This window comes from Erpetoichthys calabaricus, chromosome 13 (assembly GCF_900747795.2).
Source record: "Erpetoichthys calabaricus chromosome 13, fErpCal1.3, whole genome shotgun sequence".
In the NCBI taxonomy this organism is placed as follows: Eukaryota; Metazoa; Chordata; class Cladistia; order Polypteriformes; family Polypteridae; genus Erpetoichthys; species Erpetoichthys calabaricus.
The window spans coordinates 12657550-12682951 of record NC_041406.2 but is presented as its reverse complement, the minus strand read 5'-3'; the positions used below and the strand labels follow the sequence as shown (position 1 = coordinate 12682951).

General features: G+C 42.0%; 1 protein-coding gene across 1 annotated transcript in view; it reads left to right on the top strand.

Annotated features, from left to right (window-relative positions):
- The window catches only part of LOC114663989 (adenylate cyclase type 2-like), a 592666-nt gene that overhangs the window by 453436 nt on the left and 113828 nt on the right, over positions 1 to 25402 (top strand). Inside the window, 4 exon segments of the mRNA XM_028817967.2 lie at positions 1913 to 2024; positions 2513 to 2640; positions 14980 to 15138; positions 24950 to 25082. Of these exon segments, the coding sequence (XP_028673800.2) occupies positions 1913 to 2024; positions 2513 to 2640; positions 14980 to 15138; positions 24950 to 25082 (532 nt within the window).

Genomic DNA, 25402 nt, shown 5'->3' with positions numbered 1-25402 from the left:
TGCGCCTTGCCTGTACCCACAGACACAACACAGTTTCAAGCACACAAGTAACAAAGCACTTCTCTTTTCTCTCTGGCACCACCATTCCTCCCAGGCAACCTTGTTCTCCGAAACCAATGCCTAAAAGGGGCCAGCAGCTCCTGCTGCAGCACCTCCTGGCGGCGCCTGCGGAACCCCACAGAGCTGCACAGAACTCCAACCCCCATGAAGCCCTGGGGGAGTCCGAGGCACCGCCTGCAACCCAGGGAGGCTGCCATCTAGCATCCAGGGGGAGATGTGGTGAAGGGGCGTCCCGGCTAGGCATGGGCCCTGGCCATCCGTTACACTATCTATCATCATTATTATTTTATCATAACTAGCATACTTCTATTAGTATGAAAAAAATGTGTGCATATATATATATATGTATTTGTGATATATAAAACATAAACTTTTAAATTTCAATATAAAGAGAAGTCAAGTAAAGTTGACTTCTCATTGCATCTGTAATGTCTAACACAGTACGAAACCCTATTACTAAATTCCAACATGATGAAATATTTTCAAGAATCTTATTAGCTACTAAGCTGAAACTGGGAATTTGTTTGTATATAAGTGGCAAGTGTTTCTAATTTGTGTAACCTTGGGAAACCTAAAAATGATAACAATGAGGAGAATTCACCTCTACACCAACATCTGTTATGTAAGCAGCAGGTAGAATGGAGCCCCCCGTCAAAGAGCCCTTCTGACTAACTGAGGACACTCAGGGTGCTAAAACCCTTTAAAGGAAATTGTAAGCGGAGGCTATGAGATTAAAGAATACAGACATTGGAGAATAATTTGTAAAAGTCATCTCATCTCCTGAAACAACCCGGACTGCTAAACAGGCTTTTATGAAAGGAGGTTTCATTTGAAGAGACCTTTTTAGATTATCTCAGAATGAAAAGTATTCGGAGTAACATTAAAGGCTTTGAATTAATAGAACATGAAAGGATGAAGGCTTTCCAGATCATTAAAAGAATTCAGCTGCACCAACTCTGAAATATGTACTTTACATCTGCTGAGAAAATTGCAATAATGACCTAAATATGCTACCATTCACAAAGTAATATAACCATCCAGTGGCTTAGCTGGTGCACAAGTAGGACTTGTTCATTTGATGATTACTCCAGGCTCCTCTTACTGTCGGCGAGATTGCCTTGTGCTTTGGTGTGTCCCTGTGCTTGTGGCAGAGAGAGCAGCCATAGGACTGGCTCATCCTCAGACGCCATAAGGGGTAGGTATCATTGTCTATCCATTCATCTTTATAAATATTTCTGGTAATTAAGGAGCAATGGCACAATGGGTAGTGCTGTGGCCTCGTTGTTCCTGAGAGCAGTTTCAGAATTTGTGGAGCCAATTTAGAGTCACCAATCAACCATTGTCTAGTGTCAGTTATGAAACCTATGAGGACTTAAACAGGCACAAAATGAGAAACAACCTAGGATGGCATACATGGCACACACACTGACAGCCACAGTCAGCCAGTTTATTTCTGCAATTTAACACTTTTAGGATGTGGAAAGGAACTTTGTGAAAGCCCACTGTTACCCACTGTGTCCACAAAGAAGATGTATTTGTAGGCAGACAGTGTGATCAGCAAACTCGCCTTATCCCGGTTCTGTAAATGCACTCATTAACACATTAAACATATCAACTAATTGTTAAATTAACAGAATAGTTATATCAGTAATAATTAAAAAAGTCCAAATTGGAAAATAAATTAAAAAGAACGTGAAGGAATATAAGCATATGTCTGGGATGGAGCCCATGCTAAACCTTAATACTGGTCAACTGTGTCCATGTGTTAGAATAACTGGGTTCAGCAATCTTAATAAATGATCAAATCCCTGTAATTCTTAATTTTTCCTCTTTTTTTCTCCTATTCAAATAGCATTTTGTACGCTGACATTGTGGGATTTACACGCCTAGCTAGTGACTGTTCACCAGGGGAGCTGGTTCACATGCTCAACGAGCTGTTCGGCAAGTTTGATCAAATCGCAAAGGTAAGCAATCTACCTAAAATGGAATCCCAAAATTATCAAGAGATCCATTCTCTATACCCATCCCTTTGCCATGGGAAACAAATTAAAAATGTGAATAATAGTGATTGTTCTCAGGTTCCATTTTTTTTACAGTCAAATGTCAATAAAGAAGTGGGCCTTCTTAGCAAAAACGTATTGACTAGAACCTTCCAGGTGGTGTTGATATATCTGGGAAGAAAAAAAAACTCTAATGCTGTTCAGGGTAACACAGAAGTTTCCCTGCTTCACGTCATTTCCCTTCTGGTGATGGTCCCGAGTGGCAAAACACCAAACTGGACACACAAGGGCAGTCTGTGCTCAGCAACATTCTCAGGCTCATACTGGGGAGTTCTACAATGGCAATCATAAGATATAATCTATAAGGCCATGTCTAATACATCCCGACAGCCATGAAAAACAACTCTTGTTATGACAATAATGTATTTTTTCGCTTTTGTTTCTTATCACAGGAGAATGAATGCATGAGAATCAAAATTTTAGGAGACTGCTACTACTGTGTATCTGGCCTACCAGAATCTCTACCCAACCATGCTAAAAACTGTGTGAAAATGGGCCTGGATATGTGTGAAGCCATCAAGTGAGTGACCTGTTAAAGTGATGGTCTATTAGAGCTGCTGATTTTTGACCCACACTGCAATGCAGTAAATAATCGAGAGTAATGTGTTGTTCCAGGTAACGACTAGTCCATCGAGTTGTCTCTCATTATTTGCTTACGGCTTTGAGGATTTTAAATAAAGACATCAAATAAATACCATTCTACAAAATTGCCTTGCTATTTTTCGAACTGATGAATTATGGCCTGATGCAAAAATCATCTTATTTACTAGCTTATAGATGCTGTTTATTCCTGTACATTTCCTTGTGATTTCTTGACTGCTCAGCTTAACTCTTTTTAATACTGGATGCTAATCAACTATGAGGAGTATGGCAAGATAAAATGTAGAAATCACTTGGGCTGGGCATGAGCGAGTCTGCACCACCTATGTAATTAAAGGCCCAATCAGCAGCATCTTCATTGTTATTTTAAATAGGAGGCCGATACCAGCAGCTCATGTGAGTGTGCAATGCATTGGGAGTGCGTGGTTAAGACAGAAGGTTTTACTGGCTTTGAATGTGCTGTGAATGTGTGGTAATGGACACATTGCTGTGAATGTATTGAGTATAATTCTGCTTCCACTTTCACACATAGTGGTGCCACGGGTGTATCAAGTATTGGGTAAACACATACACACAACATACACAAAACAGCATAATTCATCTGCAACATGAACACTGGGTAAAATGCCATCAGCAATGCTCATCACATTCTTCCAAATCACTGAGACCATGGCAGGTATTAAAGCTTGTGTGGTCTGTCTATCTATCTATCTATCTATCTATCTATCTATCTATCTATCTATCTATCTATCTATCTATCTATCTATCTATCTATCGATCGATCGATCGATCGATCGAAGAGGCGGGTCCAGGCGAACAGACACCAGATTTGACATTGGGTGGTTGGAAAACCTGTTAATGTTTTGGTTTGTGGAGGAAGGAAAAGAGAAGGCATTATTACACAGTGTCGAGCCCTGGTGCTGGAAGAGAAACACCTTCACCAGAGCCCTTAAACTGCCCTTAAATGTTGTCCGTGTGTGACAACACATGTATATATGCATATATACTGTACATTGTGGAAGAAAATTTAATACACACAGGCACCCCCAACCCCCTCCACCCAAACTGGAATTCCCCCGATGTAAGCAATAAAACACAGGCAGGAGAAAGCGTCAATCGTTATTCTTTATCTAAACCTTCGAAGAGGTAACAAGTGTATTACATGTTAGCCACATGCTAGTCACATTGCTACAAAGGAAAAAATGTCCTGAGGCTATATTTATACAATTCATTGATTTAGGTCACTTTTCTGTAAAAGGAATTCATTACAAATTCAGAAAACTTTTAACATGATTGGTTACACCTAGTCGCTAACAGGACATGGCAGATTTTGATACCTTGATGACCACAATTTGATGGATAGTCCTGTTTGTTTATGATGTACGTGACTTTTTGAATGTATGTTTTTCATTTTTATTTTTGGGAGCTGTGTGAGCGCTTAAAAAGAAGGAAAAAAGAACAATGGCCTATATAAATATATACAGTATAATCCAGCTTGGTACAAAACAGGAAACACATTTTATCATAGTGAATAAAAATAACAGCATCAGCTTTTAAGCATAAGCTCAGAAGGATATGAGACTCAGACACATACCAGGTACACACTGGAGCAGGGTTCAAATTTAAATCTTACAACATATATATATTGTGGACACCAGGGGGCACTCCAGCTTTCCAAACACAAACAGGCTCAGAGACAATTATAAAAGGCAAAAGATTCTCTTATTGTTTGAAACTCTTCTTGGACAAGCGTTTTCCATCACCACAGCCACAAGTACAATTAAGTATAATTACAGCCTCGTCCACTCCTCCTCACAAGCTTTATACACCAGGCAGGCAGCTCCTTCTTATCTAATCCCCGTTAGTACTTCCAGTGATATGATCCTGCAGCTCCAAAGCACTTCCACGTGAAGTTGGAGCCCTAGGGACTCCCAAATCCCGCAGCTCTCCCTGGTGACCCTCACAGGACCCAACAATGCTGTCCCTCAGGACTACAATACCTGGTATGCCTTGTGGGCACCATTTGGGGATCCAAGCCTGGACTCGCTGCCATCTCGTGTCCTGTGGGACACAAAGTCCTGTCTGCTCTGGCCCTTTGTGTACACTGGTACACCTTCTGGTGTTGTCAGTCCAGTCCAGTTTGTTGTTCATATGGACCACTCATGTACTTATAGTTCTGCACCGCTTCCACGATTCCATCTTGCCATTGAGTCTTGTTCATGCAGTGGTTTCATAGCTTTCTCCTCACTTGATCAGCAGTGACACACAGTCCAGGAAGTGGAGGGTGGCTAGAGACCACAGGTGTGATTAGATATCATTGTATGGGTAGGTCGTACAGGGTGCAGATGGCAGTTGGGATTCCAGAAACCTCCTCTGCTTGCCACACAGAGGCTAGCAGTGTTGGGGGAGGGCTGGATGGACAAGAATAAGTTAAACCAGTGGGAGCATCAAGATTCAAAGCTTGAGCTTTTTCCCAAATCAATTTAAAGTCTATAGACTCGGCTCCTGCTTCACCAGAACCGATCAGTACCTTGTCCATAGAACAGATGCCATCACCCCAGTCCACTTGTCATTCTCACGTTTCCTTCTTCTATTATTTGTGAGTGAGATCCAGACATACCTGAACTCTATGGGTAGCTGTCACAACCTTACCCAGAGAGAGCGATTCACTCTTTTCTGAGAGAAAACCATGACCTGACTTGGAGGTGTAGATCCTTATCCCTGCAACTTCATCTTCTCTTGGAATATGAAGCACATGCTTGGGTTTTGGACGTGGAATTTTTTCATTTATGTTTCTGTTTTTTTTTAACTCCTGGTCCTCGCTGGTTTCTTGACCTCAGACCTGTTTTCTGACTTCATTTTCAGTTTTCTTCTTGTGGCTGGGGACGGTAATGACAAGTTTTCAAGACAGCTAAAAAACGTTAGAGGTGCAAACTGGACAACGAAAATGAAAACAGAAACAAAATAACACCCTATGACGTGTGTCGCGTAAATGGGGCTTTGAAAACAAGTATTGTAACGCATTTGTTTCTAGTGGAGCTCCATCTGGCAGTTCGCTGTAGCCAATCAATGATGCAGCTTTCCGGGATGCCTGAGGTTTTATGGCGGCTGAAGCGGTAGGGACGGGGTCAAATGTCTTCAGTGAGCAGCTTCTTGGTGCTGTGGGGTAAAAAGGAGAAGACAATGTTAGAGGTAGCACCCCCTCTCATCTTGGGGTGTTACTACATACCTCGATTGAGCCTGTGAGGAGGTCCTCCAACGCGCTTGCATGACGATTTTCTAGACCAGGCATCTCCAACTCCAGTCCTGGAGGGCCGCTGTGGCTGCAGGTTTTCGTTCTGACCCTTTTCTTAATCAGTGACCAGTTTGTGCTGATCACTAACCCTAATCCTCACAAACTTCTTTTGCCTTCATTTTAACTGATTTACTCTTTAGGAATCGGACTCCCCATATTATTTCTTTTTTCCTTACTTGGTAGCCAAACAATAACGAGATACAAAAACGAGCCGACACACAACCAGTTAACCCGCATCAGTCACACAGTATCTGAAAATAAAGACAAGCAAAGGTCTCCGTGATGTTCATCTGCTCAGGTTCACAAGACATTTTGCCGGTGGTCTTAGGAAAAAAAAAAGAAAGTCCACAGTTTTGGAAATGTCTGCTGCGGCAGAATGAGAGCACCAAGAAGCCAAGGAATGAATTAACAATGGGTTTAATGAACAAAAAGAATCAGCTCCTAATTACAAAACTGGTTGCAGTTAAATTGGTTGGACTTTGAGGATCTGACTTAGCTGGTGGTCTTTTGGCTCATTAACTTCACATCTCATTTGTTTCAATTCAGAGGAATAAATCCTAAAAGACGAGTCAATGAAAATAAAGTTAAAATGACTTAATTAGCAGCAAAAAGTGTTCACTAATTAAGAAAAGAGTTAGATTGAAAACCTGTAGCCACTGCGGCCCCCCGAGACCGGAGTTGGGGACCCCTGTTCTAGTCTTCCTTCTGCTCCTGCCAATTTGTGTTTTCTAGCAATTATTTCAATATTTGGGTTTTTAATTGACATTACATGTTGTGGCAGCAAACTCTTTGGGTATCTGACTGACCTAGTGGGGCATAAAGAGTTCTGTTTGGTCAGGTTATTTGAGAGTTTTCTCCATCTTAAGTTTATTCTTTTGTTGTTGTTGTTAATTTTGATTAATATAAGACACTTTTAATGGAGCTTTGGTATCCTTGGTGTTCATTTGAGAATTAATGACATCTTCAGAATATTCATTTTTAAATATCCACATAATTGACCCTCACCGCTTAGGTAGGCCGTTAACATCACAATCACCGTCCCGGTGAAATCAACGATTCCTGACGCGTGTTAAGTACAGAACTGTTTACAGCATGCAAGGAAACCAAAAAAAGGAGAAAGCTGCTTTGAAGGCCCAGGTGTTTGCAGAGGACAGCTGATATCGCTGGCTTTCATTCTCTTCCCGGTTTCATTGTTCGTCTCGAGTGCAGCCACTCTCTGGTGTTGCTTTTTATAGCTGCTTGGTGATTGGGAGCTGGAATGAGATGAAAGAGACAGAAAAAAGGAGACGGCAGGAGGAACAGTCCATGTTCTCCCTGTGATGGCCATCCATTTTTAACAATCTGTGATTTTTACAAAAATACCATTATGGGGTGGGTGGGTGGGATGGTGGTGCAGTGGTAGCACTGCTGCCTCTGCAGTAAAAAGACTAGAAGGGTTTGCATCCTGGGTCCTCCATGTGTGGAATTAATCTGGGTGGGTTTCCTCCCACTCTCCCAAAACATCATGAAGTTATGGTGAATTAGCAACATTAAATTGCATGTAGTGTGTGTTTGGTGTGTGTGTGTGTGCTTGCCCTACAATGAACTGCCACCCTATCCAGGTTATTGTCCCTACCTTGCACCCTATGCTAACTGGGATTATCTCCATCCCCCTCCCCAAACCCCCAAACAATACCCTGGTCTGGATTAAGAGGCTTAAAAAATGGCATGACATTGACTTATGAAACCAGCAACCTAGATTTAATTCTTATGAGTTTGTGTGAATTGTTCTCGAAGTGCATTGGTTTTCCTTGCACATCCCAAAACGTGTGTGTATTGTAAGTGCCAGGAAGGAGCACAGGATTCTACATTGGCCAGGAGTCCATAATGGAAGGACCAGACAAATTGGCTTACCTGGACTTCATTCCCCCCACAGGACAGGTGGCAGTGTCCTTCAGGGCTGAACCTGATTAGGACACCTGCAAGGTTGCATGGGAGTTGGGAGTCTGGAAAAGCAGCCCTGTTGATGTCTATGGGGACCACCAGAGGGCACTGCTAGGAGGAGATTGCCCTGATTTCTGTACAACCCAGAACTGCTCCAGACAACTTGGGCAGTAGACTGGAGGCAGTTCCTTGGTCGACTTTTTGTGGGATTGTTTTGGGGACTTGCGTGCTTAGGAATTCTCCAATTCACAACAATGGGGAACATCAGACTGGCACTCCAACTCATTGTGCTGTCTGTCGTAATTTTATTGCACTACCTATCTGTTGTCAATGGGTGAAAGGAAGATTTTTAGCCCTTGCAATCTGTTAGGGTGCCAACAGGGTCATCCCCTTTATTTTTGTAGCGTACAAAGTAAATAGGCGCGCGCTGATAGTGAAAAAACCAAACATTGCTTCTATGGTTATAGCAGTCCAAATGAGATGCTGGCATTCAAGGGTGTCTCCCTTTTTATACCCGTACCACCAAGAGGGGCATGAGTACTTACCATCAAGAGACAAGTCTGTTGGCAACACACAGTGGTGTATTACATACATGTGACGAGTCTTTGAGGTGTCCCTCAGACACACATCTGTGACACTATCTATCTATCTATCTATCTATCTATCTATCTATCTATCTATCTATCTATCTATCTATCTATCTATCTATCTATCTATCTATCTATCTATCTATCTATCTAAAAAATGATCTAATACTATAATGTATCCTAATTCTATAATCTGTCCTGCTTAAAGCAACTCTCACTTTCACACCCCTAAAACAGATAGAGAGAAATAAATCTTCTGTGTCGTTTCAATTACAGGCTAGTTCACTCTTTCAGATGTAGCTTGAGGAGGTGATTACAGTTTGTTCTCTGTGCCCAATAGACACTCATGTCAGCAAAACAGATTGCCAGTCCAGCTCTCCCTGTGCCGTTTCAATGGTAGCGCGCATGGCTGCGACTTATGCCTGTCCATACAAACAGCGCCATGGCAGTATGAAGTCGCAAATACCACTGGGACAAAATATTGAATAAACAAAAATGTGATATCTGTCTCTTTGATGAAGCAAATGATTAACATAATGCTGTGACTTTCAAATCAGTTAGCTAAGTCGCACTCGAGTGTTACACTTTGCCTTCATTTTCGAACTTGTAAAAATAAGGAGGTGCTTATTTTTCCACATTTACAATACGTAGATGAAGAAACATAAAGTCAGAACATGTTCTGCCATTTAAATATCATCAATGGTATTTGTGTCCTATTTCATGACGTGGATTGACTTATAAGCTAATTTTGACGTCCTGTTGGTGTTTTGTGCTGATTTGTTGCAGACACTACAGAGAACGTCACGCAGAAGTCATGCGCTTCCTGCTCCATACATGTTTAGAACAAACGGGTTTAGCAAAATAGATGAATGGATGGACAAACGTCAGGATGTGATTGAGGCATCACTGAAATGAGCAATGAAAGAGGATTTTCTGTCCTGCTGTCTGGAGTCGCTGAAGCCAATATGGCACTCGCAGATCTCATTGCTGCACCGTGTCAAATTACATGTGGGGAGTACAAGTCCAAGGAGGTGATGCTGAACCTTTATAACACACTGGTGAGGCCTCACCTGGAGTCCTGTGTGCAGTTTTGGTCTCCAGCCTACAATAAGGACACAGCAGCACTAGAAAAGGTCCAGAGAAGAGGAACTAGGCTGATTCAGGGCTACAGGGGATGAGTTATGAGGAAAGATTGAAGGAGCTTCCGGATATTAAGGGGTGATTAAAGTGTTTAAACTTATGTTACTTTAAAGTACTTGCTGCAACAAGGACACCATTGGAAACTTGTTGAGGGTACATTTTGCAGAAACATTAGGATATTTTTCTTCAGGTCTTTTGAGGGTCCTTTTAAATGCTGTTGCTTTAAAGGTTCACCTCACTGCTCCTCTGCATGACTCTTTGAGACCACTCACCACATGATCGTCGATGTGAGGAGAGCAGCCATCTTTGCCACACCAGTAGGTGGTCAGATGGTGTGTTGGCCCTTGGAGGTTCTCATCTTGAAGATGCTGTTTTCCAGTTCTGGAATGCCGTCTACATTGGATCTTGTTCAGTCTTAATAATAACTGAACTGATTTTTTTTTTCAGTGTTGGTTGCTACAGTTCCAAAATTCATTTGGAAGACCCCCACTGCCCCCCAGGCTAACTGCAATTTTTTGCACACCGGACTGCAGTCATGGTTGAGCAAGCCAGCATACAATTGTCTGCAATTGAGTTCATTTACCTCTGCAGACTCAGTTTACTTGTAGCGAACTGACAAACGCTCATCAGGGTGGATTAGGGTGGATCTCCGAAAATGCAGGACCGTCTCTTGTTAGGACAAGTCACAGGTGCAAGCAGGTGCCATTACACTTGAGCTGTCAGCAATCGATACCATGCAGTTCAACAGTGCCATGTAATTACGTGTTAGCGCTGTAGTGGAACAAATTTGAAAGCACTCGTGTGGGCTTACTGGTCCTACCACACTTCAATTCATGAAAGCCTGAAATCTGTGAGAAAGTCTGGAGAGTTCATCTCTGGCATGTCAGAAGCCATTTTGGTTAATTAAAAAAAAAGACAACAGTTTGGTTGTGAGCAGCATGGCGGTGATGTGGTTAACTCTTCTGTCTCAAGAAGGTTTGAATGCTGCAGCCAAAAACTCATAGTCTGTGTGGAGCTTCCATGGTCTTTGATGTTTGTGTGCATTTTTCCTCAGAGTTGGCTTGTTTTCGTCCTGAATTCCCAAAGAAGTGTGGACTAATTTAATTATAGATTTCAAACTGGCCCTGTGGGACCGACCGTCCACCCCTTCCAGTGTTACATTACAATATCAGAACAACAGGCCATTCAGCCCAACAAAGCTCGCCAGTCCTGTCCACTTAATTCTTCTAAAATAATATCAAGTCGAGTTTTGAAAGTCCTTATTCCAAGTGTCTATGGTTCTCTGTCTGAAGTAAAACCTCCTAAAATTTGTGTGAAATTTCCCCTTAACAAGTTTCCAACTGTGTCCCTATGTTCTTGATGAACTCATTTTAAAGTCCCTGTCTCGAGCCACTGCACTAATTCCCTTCATGATTTTAAACACTTTACTAAGGTCTCCTCTTCATCTCCTTTAAAGGCTCAGCTCTTTTAATGTTTCCTCATAACTCATCCCCTGTAGCCCTGAATCAGCCTAGTTGCTCTCCTCTGGACTTTTTCTAGCACTGGTTTGTCCTTTTTGTAACCTGGAGACCAAACTGCACACAGGACTCCAGATGAGGCCTCACCAGTGTGTTATAAAGCTTCAGCAGAACCTCTTTGGACTTGTATTCTACAGATCAAGGCACTATATAGCTTGACATTCTGTTTGCCTTCTTAATGGCTTCTGAACACTGTCTGGCAGTTAATAGTGTCAACTCCATTATGACTCCGAAATCCTTCTCATGAGGTGTACTCTTGATTTTCAGACGTATTCAGACCTCACATTTTTACTTCCTATATGTAATTCTTTACATTTATTGACGTTAAATTTCATCTGCCCAAGCCTGTTTGCTGTCCTTCTCTAATGATATAATGGATTCCAAATTATCTGCAAATCCACCTATATTGGTATCATCTACCAACTTAACCAGCTTGTTACTTATAATAATAATAATAATTCATTACATTTATATACTCCTATCCAAATCATTTACTGTATATTAAAAATTTCAGTGGCCCCAGCTCTGGCTCCTGCTGGATACCACTCTTAACATCAGCCAATTCTGATGAGGTTCCTCACACCATCACCCTCTGCCTCCTGTGTATGAGCCAATTCTACCCCCATCTCCACACCACACTCCAAACCCGTGGCACTGTAGCAAGCCAGGGGGGCTGCTCTCTGTCATACCAGGGGAGGTATTGCCCCATGCTAGCTCCTTCTTATTGTTCTTTCCTTAAGAAGGCATCCCGGCCAGGTAAGAGTCCCGACTGTCCATTACAATATATATAATATATTTTTATTTATTTCCTAACCTTTTATAAAAAGCCCCTGGGGCTAATAAAGTTCTGTCTCTTTAACTGCACCATTAGGTGTTTTCCCATTGTAGCAACTTTGTGAGACCAACGAGTTCCACTTGTAATCCCAGGCTACTTTCGTGTGTTTCTTTACTCCCCACACAACAGGAACTTCAACCTTTATTCGAGATAAGTGATATCTAAAGAAGTGTGATGCGGTGTGAAGTGATGCGCATTTGGGATTTAATCTCGCCACACCTTATTTCTTCAAAGCGTTTGCAACTTCAGGGGAGAGATTATTTCCTTGATGCGGTGCAGAGGGAAGGCACCTATGTAGAGTGATGTGGTGTGAAATGTGATGCACGTTTGAGAATTCATGGGGTACCTCCCCACACCTTATTGCTTTGAAGTGATCGCGACTCCACAGGAGAGTTTATTGCTTTGATGTAGCACACCAGGGAGGTGGCTATGAAGAGTGATGTGCCTCAAAGTGCAGGTCAATGTGTACTTTGGTATTTCAGCCCCCCAAAGCAATCATGACTTCACCAGGCAGATTATTCCTTCAGTGTGATGCATGGCGTCGTGGCATGGGGCACCGGAGAGGTGGCTATGAAGAGTGATGCAGTGTGAAGCGCGGAGCTCTACCTTCACTGATAACTCTCCAAAGACCAAACTACTAACAGATTTGTAAGATGGCCCATGTTCTTGTGGTCAGCCGCTGTCTCGATAGGGGTGGAAGTTGTGATGAGTCTACTATAGGTGCTTTTCCACTGCAGGAAATTTGTTTTCAAGAGGCAATGAGTTCCTGTACAATGTAAACACTGGTCCACCTGTGGTCCCTGGACACTTTTGTGTGTTCCCACTGTACAAGAGGAACTGTATGCTTAATACAGAATTTGTGACGTGCAAAGAAGAGTGATACGGTGCGTAGTACGGCAAGATGGGGAGTTTGTTATTGCTTCAGTACAGTGCATGGTGCTGTATCGAGTTCCTCCAAACGTAAGATGAGGAGCCCGGCTTACACGAGAACCTCCTACTCTTAGTAAGAGACTAATTATGTCAGGTACGGAAATAGACAGAACCTTAACCTTAATTTGATCCCCTTTGATGGAAGTTTCCTTTATGTATTGCAAAAATTTAACCATCGGACCAATTAAGACAATTAAACAAACAATAGTATATATTATGAAAACCCAAACAGAACTATAAACATATTTCCATTTAGAAAATCCTACACAAAAAACTGAACAAGTAAACAGATAATAATTAATATGACCACACCCCTGAACTCTCCCTTTATAATGGACTACCCAGAAAAATGTCAAAGTCGAAAAGGAAATGAGACAAATAAAAAAAAAGAAATATGACTACTTACAGACAGCACAAGAATATTCACAGCACATACATACATACATATATATATATTGTGATAAATAATCACTCTCAAATACTCAAAAAGAGTTGGGGAATGACCCCGTATAATGTCCAACTATCAAAGATGAAAAAATGCAGTGAAATGAATCAAAAAATCGAACACAGAAGATATCGTACAGTAAGTTTAAGGCGTTTGTATACACAAAATGGAGGGAAGAAATGACATGGTGGAACTGACACCATCTGGAATGGCCAGAAGTGACGTCATTATGGTAGCACCGGAAGTGATGTCATCAGAGATGGCCGAAGGTAACATCACTGTGCAGGAACCAGAAGTGACATCACAGAAGTTGTGTTTGGTGTTGTTTCAGCCATTTTGTGGACCTGGAAATAAGGTTAGTCAATTCTTATTTTTCTTCTTTATTTTTGTCGGCAAAGAGAAAGAGATATCAGTGCACATAACCAACCCTCTACCTCACGTAGTAACGCCTTTGTATTTGATGGCTGCCTCCTAATCATGCGTGTGTGGCAATATATATACATATATATATACAAATATAAATCAAACATACAGGTATAAAATGAGCGTTTTCACCAGCTTGGAGACAAGTCGTATCTTGGATGCCAAAGTCCGTCTCACCCGGGTGTAATGGCATTAATGTCCATCAATGGATGACACAAGCATCACAAATAAAAGGCAGCGCAGTGCACACCGATGTCCTCCCCTGGTCAGCCAGCACTTATTTTGTTTTCTTGCGCACAAACCAATCTAGATACGGAGCAATTCGTGCCTTACGGATCACTCCCTTTCTAATCCCCTTTCCCATCTCCTCCTCAATCCTTTTCAAAATGCGCGCCTCCTTGTCTTTTTGAAGTTAGTCCATCCTCTTATGACACACACTAGCACATTTAAGCAAGGACCCAGAGGCGTGGTTTGGCCCCCTGTTCCCCTTAAAGAGATATCCTTAAAATAGTCAATCCCTAGGATATACTGTATATTCTAAAGGGAACAAGGGGCAGAAACAAAGCACATAAAATATGTAGCAACCATTACAGTGTGGTACAGCAAAGAGGTGGTGGTGAAGAGTGATGCGTTGCAAAGTGTGGAACGGCATCTTCACCAATAACTCTCCGAAGTCCAAATTAGTAAAGGATTATAAGATGGTGCCAGTGCTTGTGGTCAACCATTGTCTCGATGGAGGAAGTGATGAGTCCACTATAGGTGCTTTCCCAGTGCAGGAACTTGGTTTTCAAGAAGCAGTGAGTTGTACAATGGAGACCCTGCTAACAGATTTGTAAGATGACACAAGTGCAATCTGCACAACCAATCACCTGAGCATAACCCACAATAGTTCCTAGTTGAATGTAAAGTACATACCCTTGAGGTTTTAGGTGAAACTAAGTAATAGTAACTACAAATGGAGTGGGTTTCTGTGGTGGGAATGTTACAAAAGTTCCTGAGTTTCTAAAAAGTCCCTGGTTCCTGAAAAAAGTTCCTGTAGTGGAATACTGTCTGTTATGATTGAACATGATTGCTCCTCCTGCACCAGATTTAGGAAAGTGTTGTACAACATGAATGGAAGTGCTGCTGCTCTAACAGTGTTTCTGTATTATTTTTTTATTACAGAAAAGTAAGGGATGCAACAGGAGTCGACATAAATATGCGAGTTGGAGTGCATTCTGGGAATGTGCTTTGTGGAGTCATTGGACTGCAGAAGTGGCAGTATGATGTGTGGTCACATGATGTTACATTAGCCAATCATATGGAAGCTGGTGGAGTGCCAGGGTAAGACGTCCTCCATTTGCTTGTTTTCTTGTATTTATTTTTTTCTTATATTTTAAAAGGAATCTTCTTCTTTCAGCTGCTCCCTTTAGGGATCACCACAGTGGACCATATTTTTCCATGTCCTCCTGTCTGCGTCATCTTGCTTTGTCGCATCCACCACCTTCATGTCCCCTCTTACCACATCCATAAATCTTCTCTTAGGCCTTCCTCTTTTCCTTTTACCTGTCTGCTCTATCCTTAGCACCCTTTTCCCAATATACTCAGCATCTCTCCTCTGCACATGTCCAAACCAATGCAATCTCGCCTCTCTGACTTTGTCTCCCAACTGTCCAACTTGAGCTGACCCTCTAATGTCCTCATTTCTAATCCTGTCCATCCTCGTCACACCCAATTTAAATCTTAGCATCTTTAACTCTGCTACCTCCAGCTCCGTCTCCTGCTTTCTGGTCAGTGCCACCGTCTCCAACCCATATAACATAGCTGGTCTCACTACCGTCCTGTAGACCTTCCCTTTCACTCTTGCTGATACCTGTCTGTCACAAATCACTCCTGACAATCTTTTCCACCCATTCCACCTGCCTGCACTCTCATTTTCACTTCTCTTCCACAATCCCCATTACTCTGTACTGTTGATCCCAAGCATTTAAACTCATCCACCTTCGCCAACTCTACTCCCTCATCCTCACCATTCCACTGACCTCCCTCTCATTCACACACATGTATTCTGTCTTGGTGTTCCTACTGACCTTCATTCCTCTCCTCTCTAGAGCATATCTCCACCTCTCCAGGGTCTCCTCAACCTTCTCCCTACTCTCGCTACAGATCACAGTGTCATCAGCAAACATCACAGTCCACGTGGACTCCTCTCTAATCTCATCTGTTAACCTGTCCATCACCATTGCAAATAAGAAAGTGGTCATGGCTAATACCTGATGTAATCCCACCTCCACGTTGAATACATCTGTCACTCCTACCGCAGACCTCACCACGGTCACACTTCCCTCGTACATATCCTGTACAACTCTTACGTACTTCTCTGCCACTCCCGACTACCTCATACAATACCACAACTCCTCTCGAGGCACCCTGTCATATGCTTTCTCCAGGTCCACAAAGACATAATGCAACTCTTTCTGGCCTTCTCTATACTTCTCATATTTTAGGGTTTTTGCTAATAAATTAGTTATTATTAATTAATTAAATTTAAGGTATTTATTGATTAAATATTGCCTAAATTAACATCTGATAAAATATATTGTAATTTGTATTGATTGTGATTGTTACCTCAGCAGTGACATTCATGTCTCTGGTGACTGTTCCTATAAAGTCAGTAAATGGATTGGGAGAGCATGGCAGGGTCATGGGTTTGTTGGAAGGGTGTGTGGCGCTCTCAATATCTCTATAAAAGGATGAAGGTCCAAGTCTTTTGAGTACTGGTGCTTCCTGTCTTGCTATATGGCTGTGAGACATGGACGTTCTCCAGTGATCTGAGATGAAGACTGGACTCCTGGTTTGACTTTGTGTTGCTCACGGAGTCCCGAATGAGGTACATTACTTGCATTGTGAGGGAGCGTCAGTTACGGCACTATACAGCCATGTGGCGTAACTCCCTGAGGTTGATTGGGCTCATTGTTGAGGATCTGAGCAGCTGGACCAGACCACGGGGACGCCCATGTAACATCTGGCTGTGACAGATGGATGGTTATTTCTGGAAGGTGGGACTGGACCACGTGCCTGCCTGGGGGGTTGCTAACTGGGATCCTGAGCTGTTTCGTCGTGTGGTGGGTGCAGCAACGAGCTGTATCAGTGTATGTTCCCCATCCTGACCTGACCTGACCTGTGAAAGGGTTATCTTCATTTTTCTATTAAAAGCTTTTATTTATTATCTGAATAACTACATTTAATAGTTTTTGGTTGTCAGTTCACTGTATTATATTAGAACATTAGAACACTCTAGACGAGAACAGGCCATTCAGCCCAACAAAGCTCACCAGTCCTCTCCACTTAATTCTAAAAAAAAACATCAAGTCAAGTTTTGAAAGTCCCTAAAGTCTAACTGCCCACCACACTACTTGGTCACTTATTCCAAGTGTCTATTGTTTTGTGTAAAGAAAAACTTCCTAATGTTTGTGTGAAATTTACCCTTAACAAGTTTCCAACTGTGTCCCCGTGTTCTTGATGAATTCATTTTAAAGTCACCGTCTCGATCCACTGTACTAATTCCCCTCATAATTTTAAACACTTCAATCATGTCACCTCTTAAATCTTCTTTTGCTTAAACTGTAAAGGCTCAGCTCTTTTAATAATAGAATTTAAGAATTTAATTATAGGAATACAAGGTTAAATATCCATAGTCAAAAATTCCAAAATCCAAAACTTTTTGAGTGCAGATACAACACAATCTAACTTCCCTCAAATCCATTGAACGGCTGCGGATTCCAAGCAAACTTATTTATTCTGAGACAGGAGGGGTGGGTTGTCCTCTATGAAACACCATGAAGCTAGGACACATGATCGACTACTGGGGTTGGGGTCCCCTGTGAAGCAGTGAGGGCCACGAAGCACCATCACTCAATCGTTTACCTGGGAAGGGGAACGTCCCCCATGAAGTTCCATGACATTGGATAAATGCACAGGATCTACTGGTGCTAATGGTGGAGGAGAGAATGAAGACAGAGCTGACGGCCAGTATGAACAACAGTGCCTATCCAGTCTCTGACATGCTAGCACTGAGGACTTTCAGCCAACACATGATTTGGCAGAAGTGTGATGCTGGCAGTTTTAATATGCCGCACAGGGATTTTGTGGAGTGAAACGATAACACCTACACATGCACCAGTGTCACTGCTTACATTCAAATTTCATTCTCGTTATTGTTGATTGTCAATTGATCCATTCACATTAAGAAAGCCAGACATGGCTGCAAAGTTTTTTGTGTGTTGGCAAAAACATGTTATGTTTAATACACCCACACCATTGTCATGCATGCGTGTCACAGGATCTCCTCAGGGGCTCGATCGAGGTATGTGTTAACCTGCCAGGGTCAGAGGGGGCGCTGCCGCTAACATTCTCTTCTCCTTCTCCCCATGCAGCTCTGAGTGAGAAACTGCCCAGTGAGGGCACTTAGTCCCACCCCTTCCAGTTCATGCAATATAACAAACCCGGTTGCCCGGAATTAGGCGTCTTTTACAATCAGAGCGACCTTCCGACCTCCGGTAAATGACCCTCAGTTCTGCGGCAATGAGCCAAATGCTGTACTTGTACAAACACCAAGAGCTGTGTTTCTATTGGACTTCATTTAATTAAACGGGACGACCCGGTTGGTCTCCCAACTTTTCATTCTTTCCACACCCCGTCACTCCTGCTACACCATAGCACCTTGTCAGTCGGTTAACAGGTTTCAGCACAGCGGGCATGATGGAGTGAAGCTTGGCTGAAATATTTCTAATCTGTCGGCCAGTTCCCTGAGAAGTGACGATACAAACTGACGAAAAAACAAAAAAGTTCTTCAGTGCAAATACGCAAAATTGGTCACCATAAAAGGGAACTGAAATAGAGTCTCTGCTTTATGTTCAACACTTTTAAGGTTTAATATGTTTCCCGTATGAACGCGCCTTCTAATTACGGCTCATTGATTTGAGTTATTTTTCATGTGAGTCATCATTTAGCTGGTTTGGCTGCATTTTCCTAATTAATCAAGTTCCCCAAGATATCTCATTATGTATATCCACATATTCCAAAATTCAAAATGCTTCTGGACACAGGCAATTTGGATTAGGAATACTCAACCTGTATTAACATATTTATTTATCAGTGAATCCATTTACTGCGGTGGGCTGGCGCACTGCCTGGGGTTTGTTCCTGCCTTGTGCCCTGTGCTGGCTGGGATTGGCTCCAGCAGACCCCCGTGACCCTGTGTTAGGATAAAGCAGGTTGGACAATGACAGACTGAATTCATTTAAAGGTATAGGCAGCCCTACTTGTTTTTAAATAACCTTTCAGAAATTTTGTGAAACCTTTTTGATTTTGTAGGGTAAAGATACAAACTAGATGTGCAATCAGTGACACCACCAAGGACTTGGATGGTTACAAAGAATAAAAAGCGACCAGGGGGTGGATGTTACATACAAAGCTAGTTTTGTTGCCGAGGAACCCGTCCAACTTTTGTCTGAGATCAGAAAGCGAGGAAACAAACCAAATGTCAAAATTCCTTTTAAAAGTGTTTTTCTAAAAGATACCAGCCTTTCATCTGCCACACAGGCTACCGTTACACAGCATTCAATACTTTAAGAACAGAACATGAGGATGACTAAAATTAACACAATATGGTGTCCAAGACTCACACATGACATTCAGTAATAATTTTACTGCATGGATAACAAATTCCTTGATGCTGATAGATTAACAATATATCGACAAAACCATAAATGGACCAGAAGTAACCCCAAGATAATGCTGTCGGGACTTCAAAAATGAAATACTGTATGTGGTCATAACAGATTGGTAACATCATTGGTTGATTGATGTAATGACTTTTTGATTGATTGATTGGTTGATTGATTGATTAATCTATGCTAAATGAATGTTACATATTCGTTTTTTAACTGCAAGTATAAGCCAATATTATCCTCTAAATATTATATTAAAATCACCCCAAAATTAAACAAGGGCATCAGGAGACAGTAAATATACATAAATTAAATCAAACTTCATTAAAAAAATTGATTTCTGTGCAGATTACTCTTCTGAACACTGTTTTGAAAAAGGTCTCCATCATGCATGCTGTAAAAGGCTAAATGAGGCTGGTGATAAGACGGCATCTGGCTGTAACAAATGTCTGCTAAAATCCTTGGGGCAACCTGCTATACTGGCTAAATGGCCATTACATTGAGAGAGAGAGAGATAGATAGATAGATAGATAGATAGATAGATAGATAGATAGATAGATAGATAGATGTGAAACTGTGCTATATAATAGATAGTGTAACAAGACAAGACTTCAGACATATAAAGGTTTGGGGCAGATATAAAGTTTTGGGGCAGCCACCCATGTAATATATTCCTAGCTGCAAAAAGTAAAGAATTTGTAAGTGCAAAATAGTTTACAAGACTGAGTCCAAAACAGAACTGCCCTCCAGAGGAAGGGAGTGAGGTTTTATAGGAGGTCTGGGGGAAGTGATGTCGTCCTCGGGGCCGGAAGTGATGTCATCCTCGGGGCCAGAAGTGGCGTGTCCGAAGTCAAGGCAGTGGTTCCTGGTGGGATTTCCCAGGAAAAGTCTTCAGGGAACTTAGAAAGAGCGCCACCCCCTATGCAGATGTGTTACCATTATTCTCCAGGCCATTCAGCTGCCTCCTATTGACACGTGTGTGACAATAGATAGATAGATAGATAGATAGATAGATAGATAGATAGATAGATAGATAGATAGATAGATAGATAGATAGATAGATAGATAGATATGAAAGGCTCTATATAAAAGGTAGATAGATATGAACGGCCTGCGGTGGGCTGGCACCCTGCCCGGGATTGGCTGCTGCCTTGTGCCCTGTGTTGGCTGGGATTGGCTCCAGCAGACCCCCGTGATCCTGTGTTCGGATTCAGCGGGTTGGAAAATGGATGGATGAATATGAAAGGCACTATATAATAGATAGATAGATAGATAGATATGAAAGGAACTATATAACACATAGATAGATAGATAGATAGATAGATAGATAGATATTATAGGGAGAGTAAAGGGACAATAAATGTTTTAATGATCTACAATAAAATCTTTTATATTTTTATGAAAAAATTTAAAACCTTGGGATGAAAATTTACAGAATAACTGTGTAACATTTTATTCTTCATTTAAAACTATGTAAGTCAAATCTCTATCTATTCTTTTTAATAATTAAAAACTATTAATATCTATTATGTAGCACCTAGGGCTTAAATATCTGTCAAGGTGGAAGGGGCACAACTTCTGAGTCTGAGGAGGAAATGACATCAGAGGTCTTCCAATCATTTGTCTTAAATTCTGTGGATACACAGGGCGAAGGATTCAAGGGTCTTGTCAGCCCTACTCTCTGATCCTGTTTGTTCTGCCCTCATTAGAGCCTTGAAGTTTCCCCTTAGATGTGCCACTCTAAAAACATATCTACGCATACAGCAAGAAAACGAAATGAGCAAGGTGAAGATCTGGCGTACCACTTTAGTAAGCCCAGTTTGATGGCCTTGTTAGTTCAAGAAGTGAAAATCAAAAATGAAAGTAAACAAGGACCATTTAGGTCCAGAAGTGAGTTCTCCTAACAGAGAAAGGTGCTTCTGAAACTCAGCTCTATGTGTGTTGAAGGCTGAAAGCTGATGTTTGGTTCCAAGAGGTTTTAAGTATTGTCTGCTGCAAAACTTTTAGACCAGAGGAGGAAGTGATGTCTGTAGTCCTCTGGTTGTTGGTCTTCTGCTCTGTTAGCCAGAAAATGGAAGGAGTTAATGACAGTGCCATCTCTTGCTCAGGAGTGGTATTGCTTACCTCTCAGGACCCCTGAAGATGCCCCCTAAGTGCACATGTGTGTTTATAAAGATTGTTAGCTGCCCTTTGTGTGACTAGCTGGGTTTTGACAGTTTTGCTCCCTCTAGTGGGCATTTTTGGGACTTTGTGTGCTTTGAGACTCTCTAGGTCATAACAACTACACCTTTCTAAAACACAGGCCTACAATATTTTACAAGTAAAGTCCCAGCTTTCCCCCTGTTAAGTCATGTGCATATTCTGACACATTCATTGGCTTCATTTGCAGCCCAGGCACGTGAGCGTCAGTTTCCAGGCTCGCTCCTGAGGTCCACATGTTTGTGGCTCTCATTGTAAGCAGTTCCCTAATTGGACGCCCATCCCAGCCGCTAAACAGTTTGTTGGTCCCAGCTGTCAGTCTGCTATTTTGGGATTTCCCTGCACTGCAGTGTTTGCTGTCACTCCTGTCATTTCACAGGAGCTTTTTTTTAGTTGACTTCCTTTTTTAGATTTGAAAACCTGTCTGCTTTTCAATTAAAATGTTTCTTTCTTTTTTTATAACCAGCAGCCAATTATCTATGAGCCAGCCACATTGGAAAAGGACAAGGCAACAGCAGAGGAGCTTATTGTCCTTTCTCAGTCTCACTGTCTAACCAACCCATTTACAGTACATCGTGATGTAGCGCTGGCACCAGGTGCCACAATGGGCTCTCTTTTCTGTTTACTTGAATCTATTAGGTGGCTTGCTGTTCTTAAGACTGCTCTCCGTTGCCACACTAGATGGAATTCTGTTTTCCGACATTTCCGACTTTGCCCGCTTGCCAATCATTAATTAGCACTAGCACACACCAACACAAGCCCAACCCGAACCAACATTTGTTAAAATCGGGATGTATTGCCACTAAAAGGGATTAACAATTAAAACAACCAACGCCCCACACTCATTTCACCACAGTGTGACATAGCAGGTCTGTGGCACTTGCATTTCAAATATTAATAATGATAATAATAATAATTCTTTACATTTATATTGCGCTTTTCTCACTACTCAAAGCACTTTACATAGGGAGTGGGGAGCCACGTCAACTGCCACTAATGTGTAGCATCCACCTGGATGATGAGATGGCAGCCATTTTTGTGCCAGTACACTCACCACAGAAAGTCAGGACCTCGGTTTTATATCTCATCTGAAGGACGGCATCATTTTTACAGCACAGTGTCCCCATCACTACACTGGGGCATTGGGACACACATTCAGACCACAGGGTAAGTGCCCCCAGCTGGCCTCACAAACACTTCTTCCTGCAGCAACCCAAGCTTTTCCTGGTTGGTCTCCCATTCAAGCACTGGCCTAGGCCTGAACATGCTTAGCTTCAGGTGGATAATCTCTTCTGCAGTGCGGATGGACATATATATTTCAAAATATATGTGTTTGCTTTTTTGGGTAGGCAACAGATAGTGTGGTGGACTGACTCCAAAGGCAGATGTGGGTGAGGGCGATCCTGCGTGCATCCACATACACACGTGTGGGTTTGACCCATTCCCTCACTGGAGCTGGAGCCGTGATTGCCACACCAGTGTCCCACAGGGTTTTTAAAAGAGAACAGAGGAGCGAGAAACACAAATGGAGAGAAAGAAAAATCTGAATTGAGAGTGAGAGCAGTATTGGGTACCAGACAGAGAGAGAAGTGAAGAGACTCTGATCAGTGCACTAGCGGTGGATCATCATTTCCCGCTGAAGTACTAGAGAAATGAATGTGATGGTAGTGGAGTCCTCCTTAGGGATCCATAGGACACCAGGAAAGCATGATGGACACCAATGGAGGTAGCCAAGACAGGGGTCGGAAGGGAGGACTACAGCTGCTGGTGTCCCTGCCGGCTGAGCGATCCATTGGGGGAGCTGAAGGAGACAGGAGAAAGGAAGTTACTCTGGGCTCAGTTGAAGGAGAAAGACGAATAAGGACCCGATGACTGTGTTTTTATTACGGTTTTATCTTTGGATTATTTGACTTTTAACTCTGAGACTTTCAACTTAGAATTTCTGAATTATTTATTTATTTGAGTATCTTTTGATGCCCTACACTTTAGACACTTTGTTTAGTTTTTCAATAAAAGGACTTCAACACTCCACGCCAATCCCTTGCTGACTGTGTATGTCCTCATTTGCCCAGCTCATCCTTGGGTATGTTTTCGGTGGTTCAAGCAACCTGGGGTGGGGAGCCAACCCATGACATCAAACACAGGCAGCCACTACTTTAGGAGATAAACCAGAGTACCTGACTAATTTTGACCCCAAGAGGATGGTGAATGAGCCAGGACTGTCGATCAAACACCTTTGATTTATATTGAGCATCATCTACGTTCAGTGGATTCAGAAAGTATTCAGATCCACTCACTTTCAGCACACCTTATTATGTGGTAGATTTCATTCTAAATGCATACATTTGCCATTGATGTCCATCAGTCTACACACCATTACTGATACTAATAAACTAAAACCATGTCTTCAGAAAAGTTTGCAGATTTATTAAAAATCAAAAGCTGAAGTCTCTCCATAGAAGTATTCAGACTTTTTGCTGTGGCATTCCAAACTGTGGTCAGGTGCCTCCTGTTTGCCTTACTTCACCTTGAGATGTTTCTAGAACAGTGGTCCTCGGCTCCACTTATGGAGGTCCACCGTGTGTGCAGGTTTTCATTCCCACCCAGTTTTGTAATTAGAAGTCTGGCCTGGCAGATCATGCAACTTGGTGTTTAGTTATATGGCTTGTTAGTGCTGTCTTTCTTCCAAGACAAATCTCTGTTATATTGTGGATGTTTCCTTTTCCAAGGACATTATCGATATGTTTTGTGGTCCATAATGGATTTGTAACTCTTGGTCCTTCTGTTCTTTCTCATTCATTTCAGAATATTTTATTAACAATACAGATACTTTATGACCGCATCTTCACAGGTTTAAATGGAAGCACATTAGCTGTCATTTGCATCTCATTATTAGCTGAGGGCTGGTGAAGAAAACAGGAGACAACTAAAACCCAGATGGAGAATATAAAAACTAAAATAGGCAATGAAACATTCTGAATTGTAAGAAATTAGTTAGCTAAAATTACGCCCAAAAAACATATTGCTTTAGTAGTAAATAAATGGGTTCTAAATAAAAGTTCAGGTAATGCTAAAACCTGCAACCACTGTGGACCTCCACGACCGGAGTTTAGAAGCCCTGTCTAGAACTTGATTGGAGTCCACCTGTGGACAACTGAACGGATTGGACGTTGTTTAGAAAGGCACACACTTCTATATCTCATTGTCTTTATATTCCTTTGCAGGCGAGTTCACATTACGTCTGTTACGCTGGAGCATTTGAACGGAGCTTACAAAGTTGAAGAAGGACACGGACATATCAGGGACCCCTACCTGAAGGAACATGGTGTCAAGACATTCCTGGTCATAAATCCAAAAGTAAGCAGAAACCAGCATTTTTACTTGGATTATTTTTTAATTTAAAATTTTTTTAAAAAGTGTCTAGTTGTGCCCATTGATGGAAAAAGTGAAAAATGGGTTCTTCTGCTAAACGGTGAAAAATGCAGAGCAAAATATGCTTTGTTTAGGAATTAAGAAGGATTTCTGTGAAAACACTTTGACCACGTTCATTTTCAGTCCAGGAAAGTGCTAATGCTTTTAGCCCTCTCCCATAAAGCGTTGGGCTTTTATGGCTGTTCTTCTGGAAGGGTTGGGGTGAGTTTCCCTCAAGGAACGTCTTCTTGCTGCTTAGGAAAGAA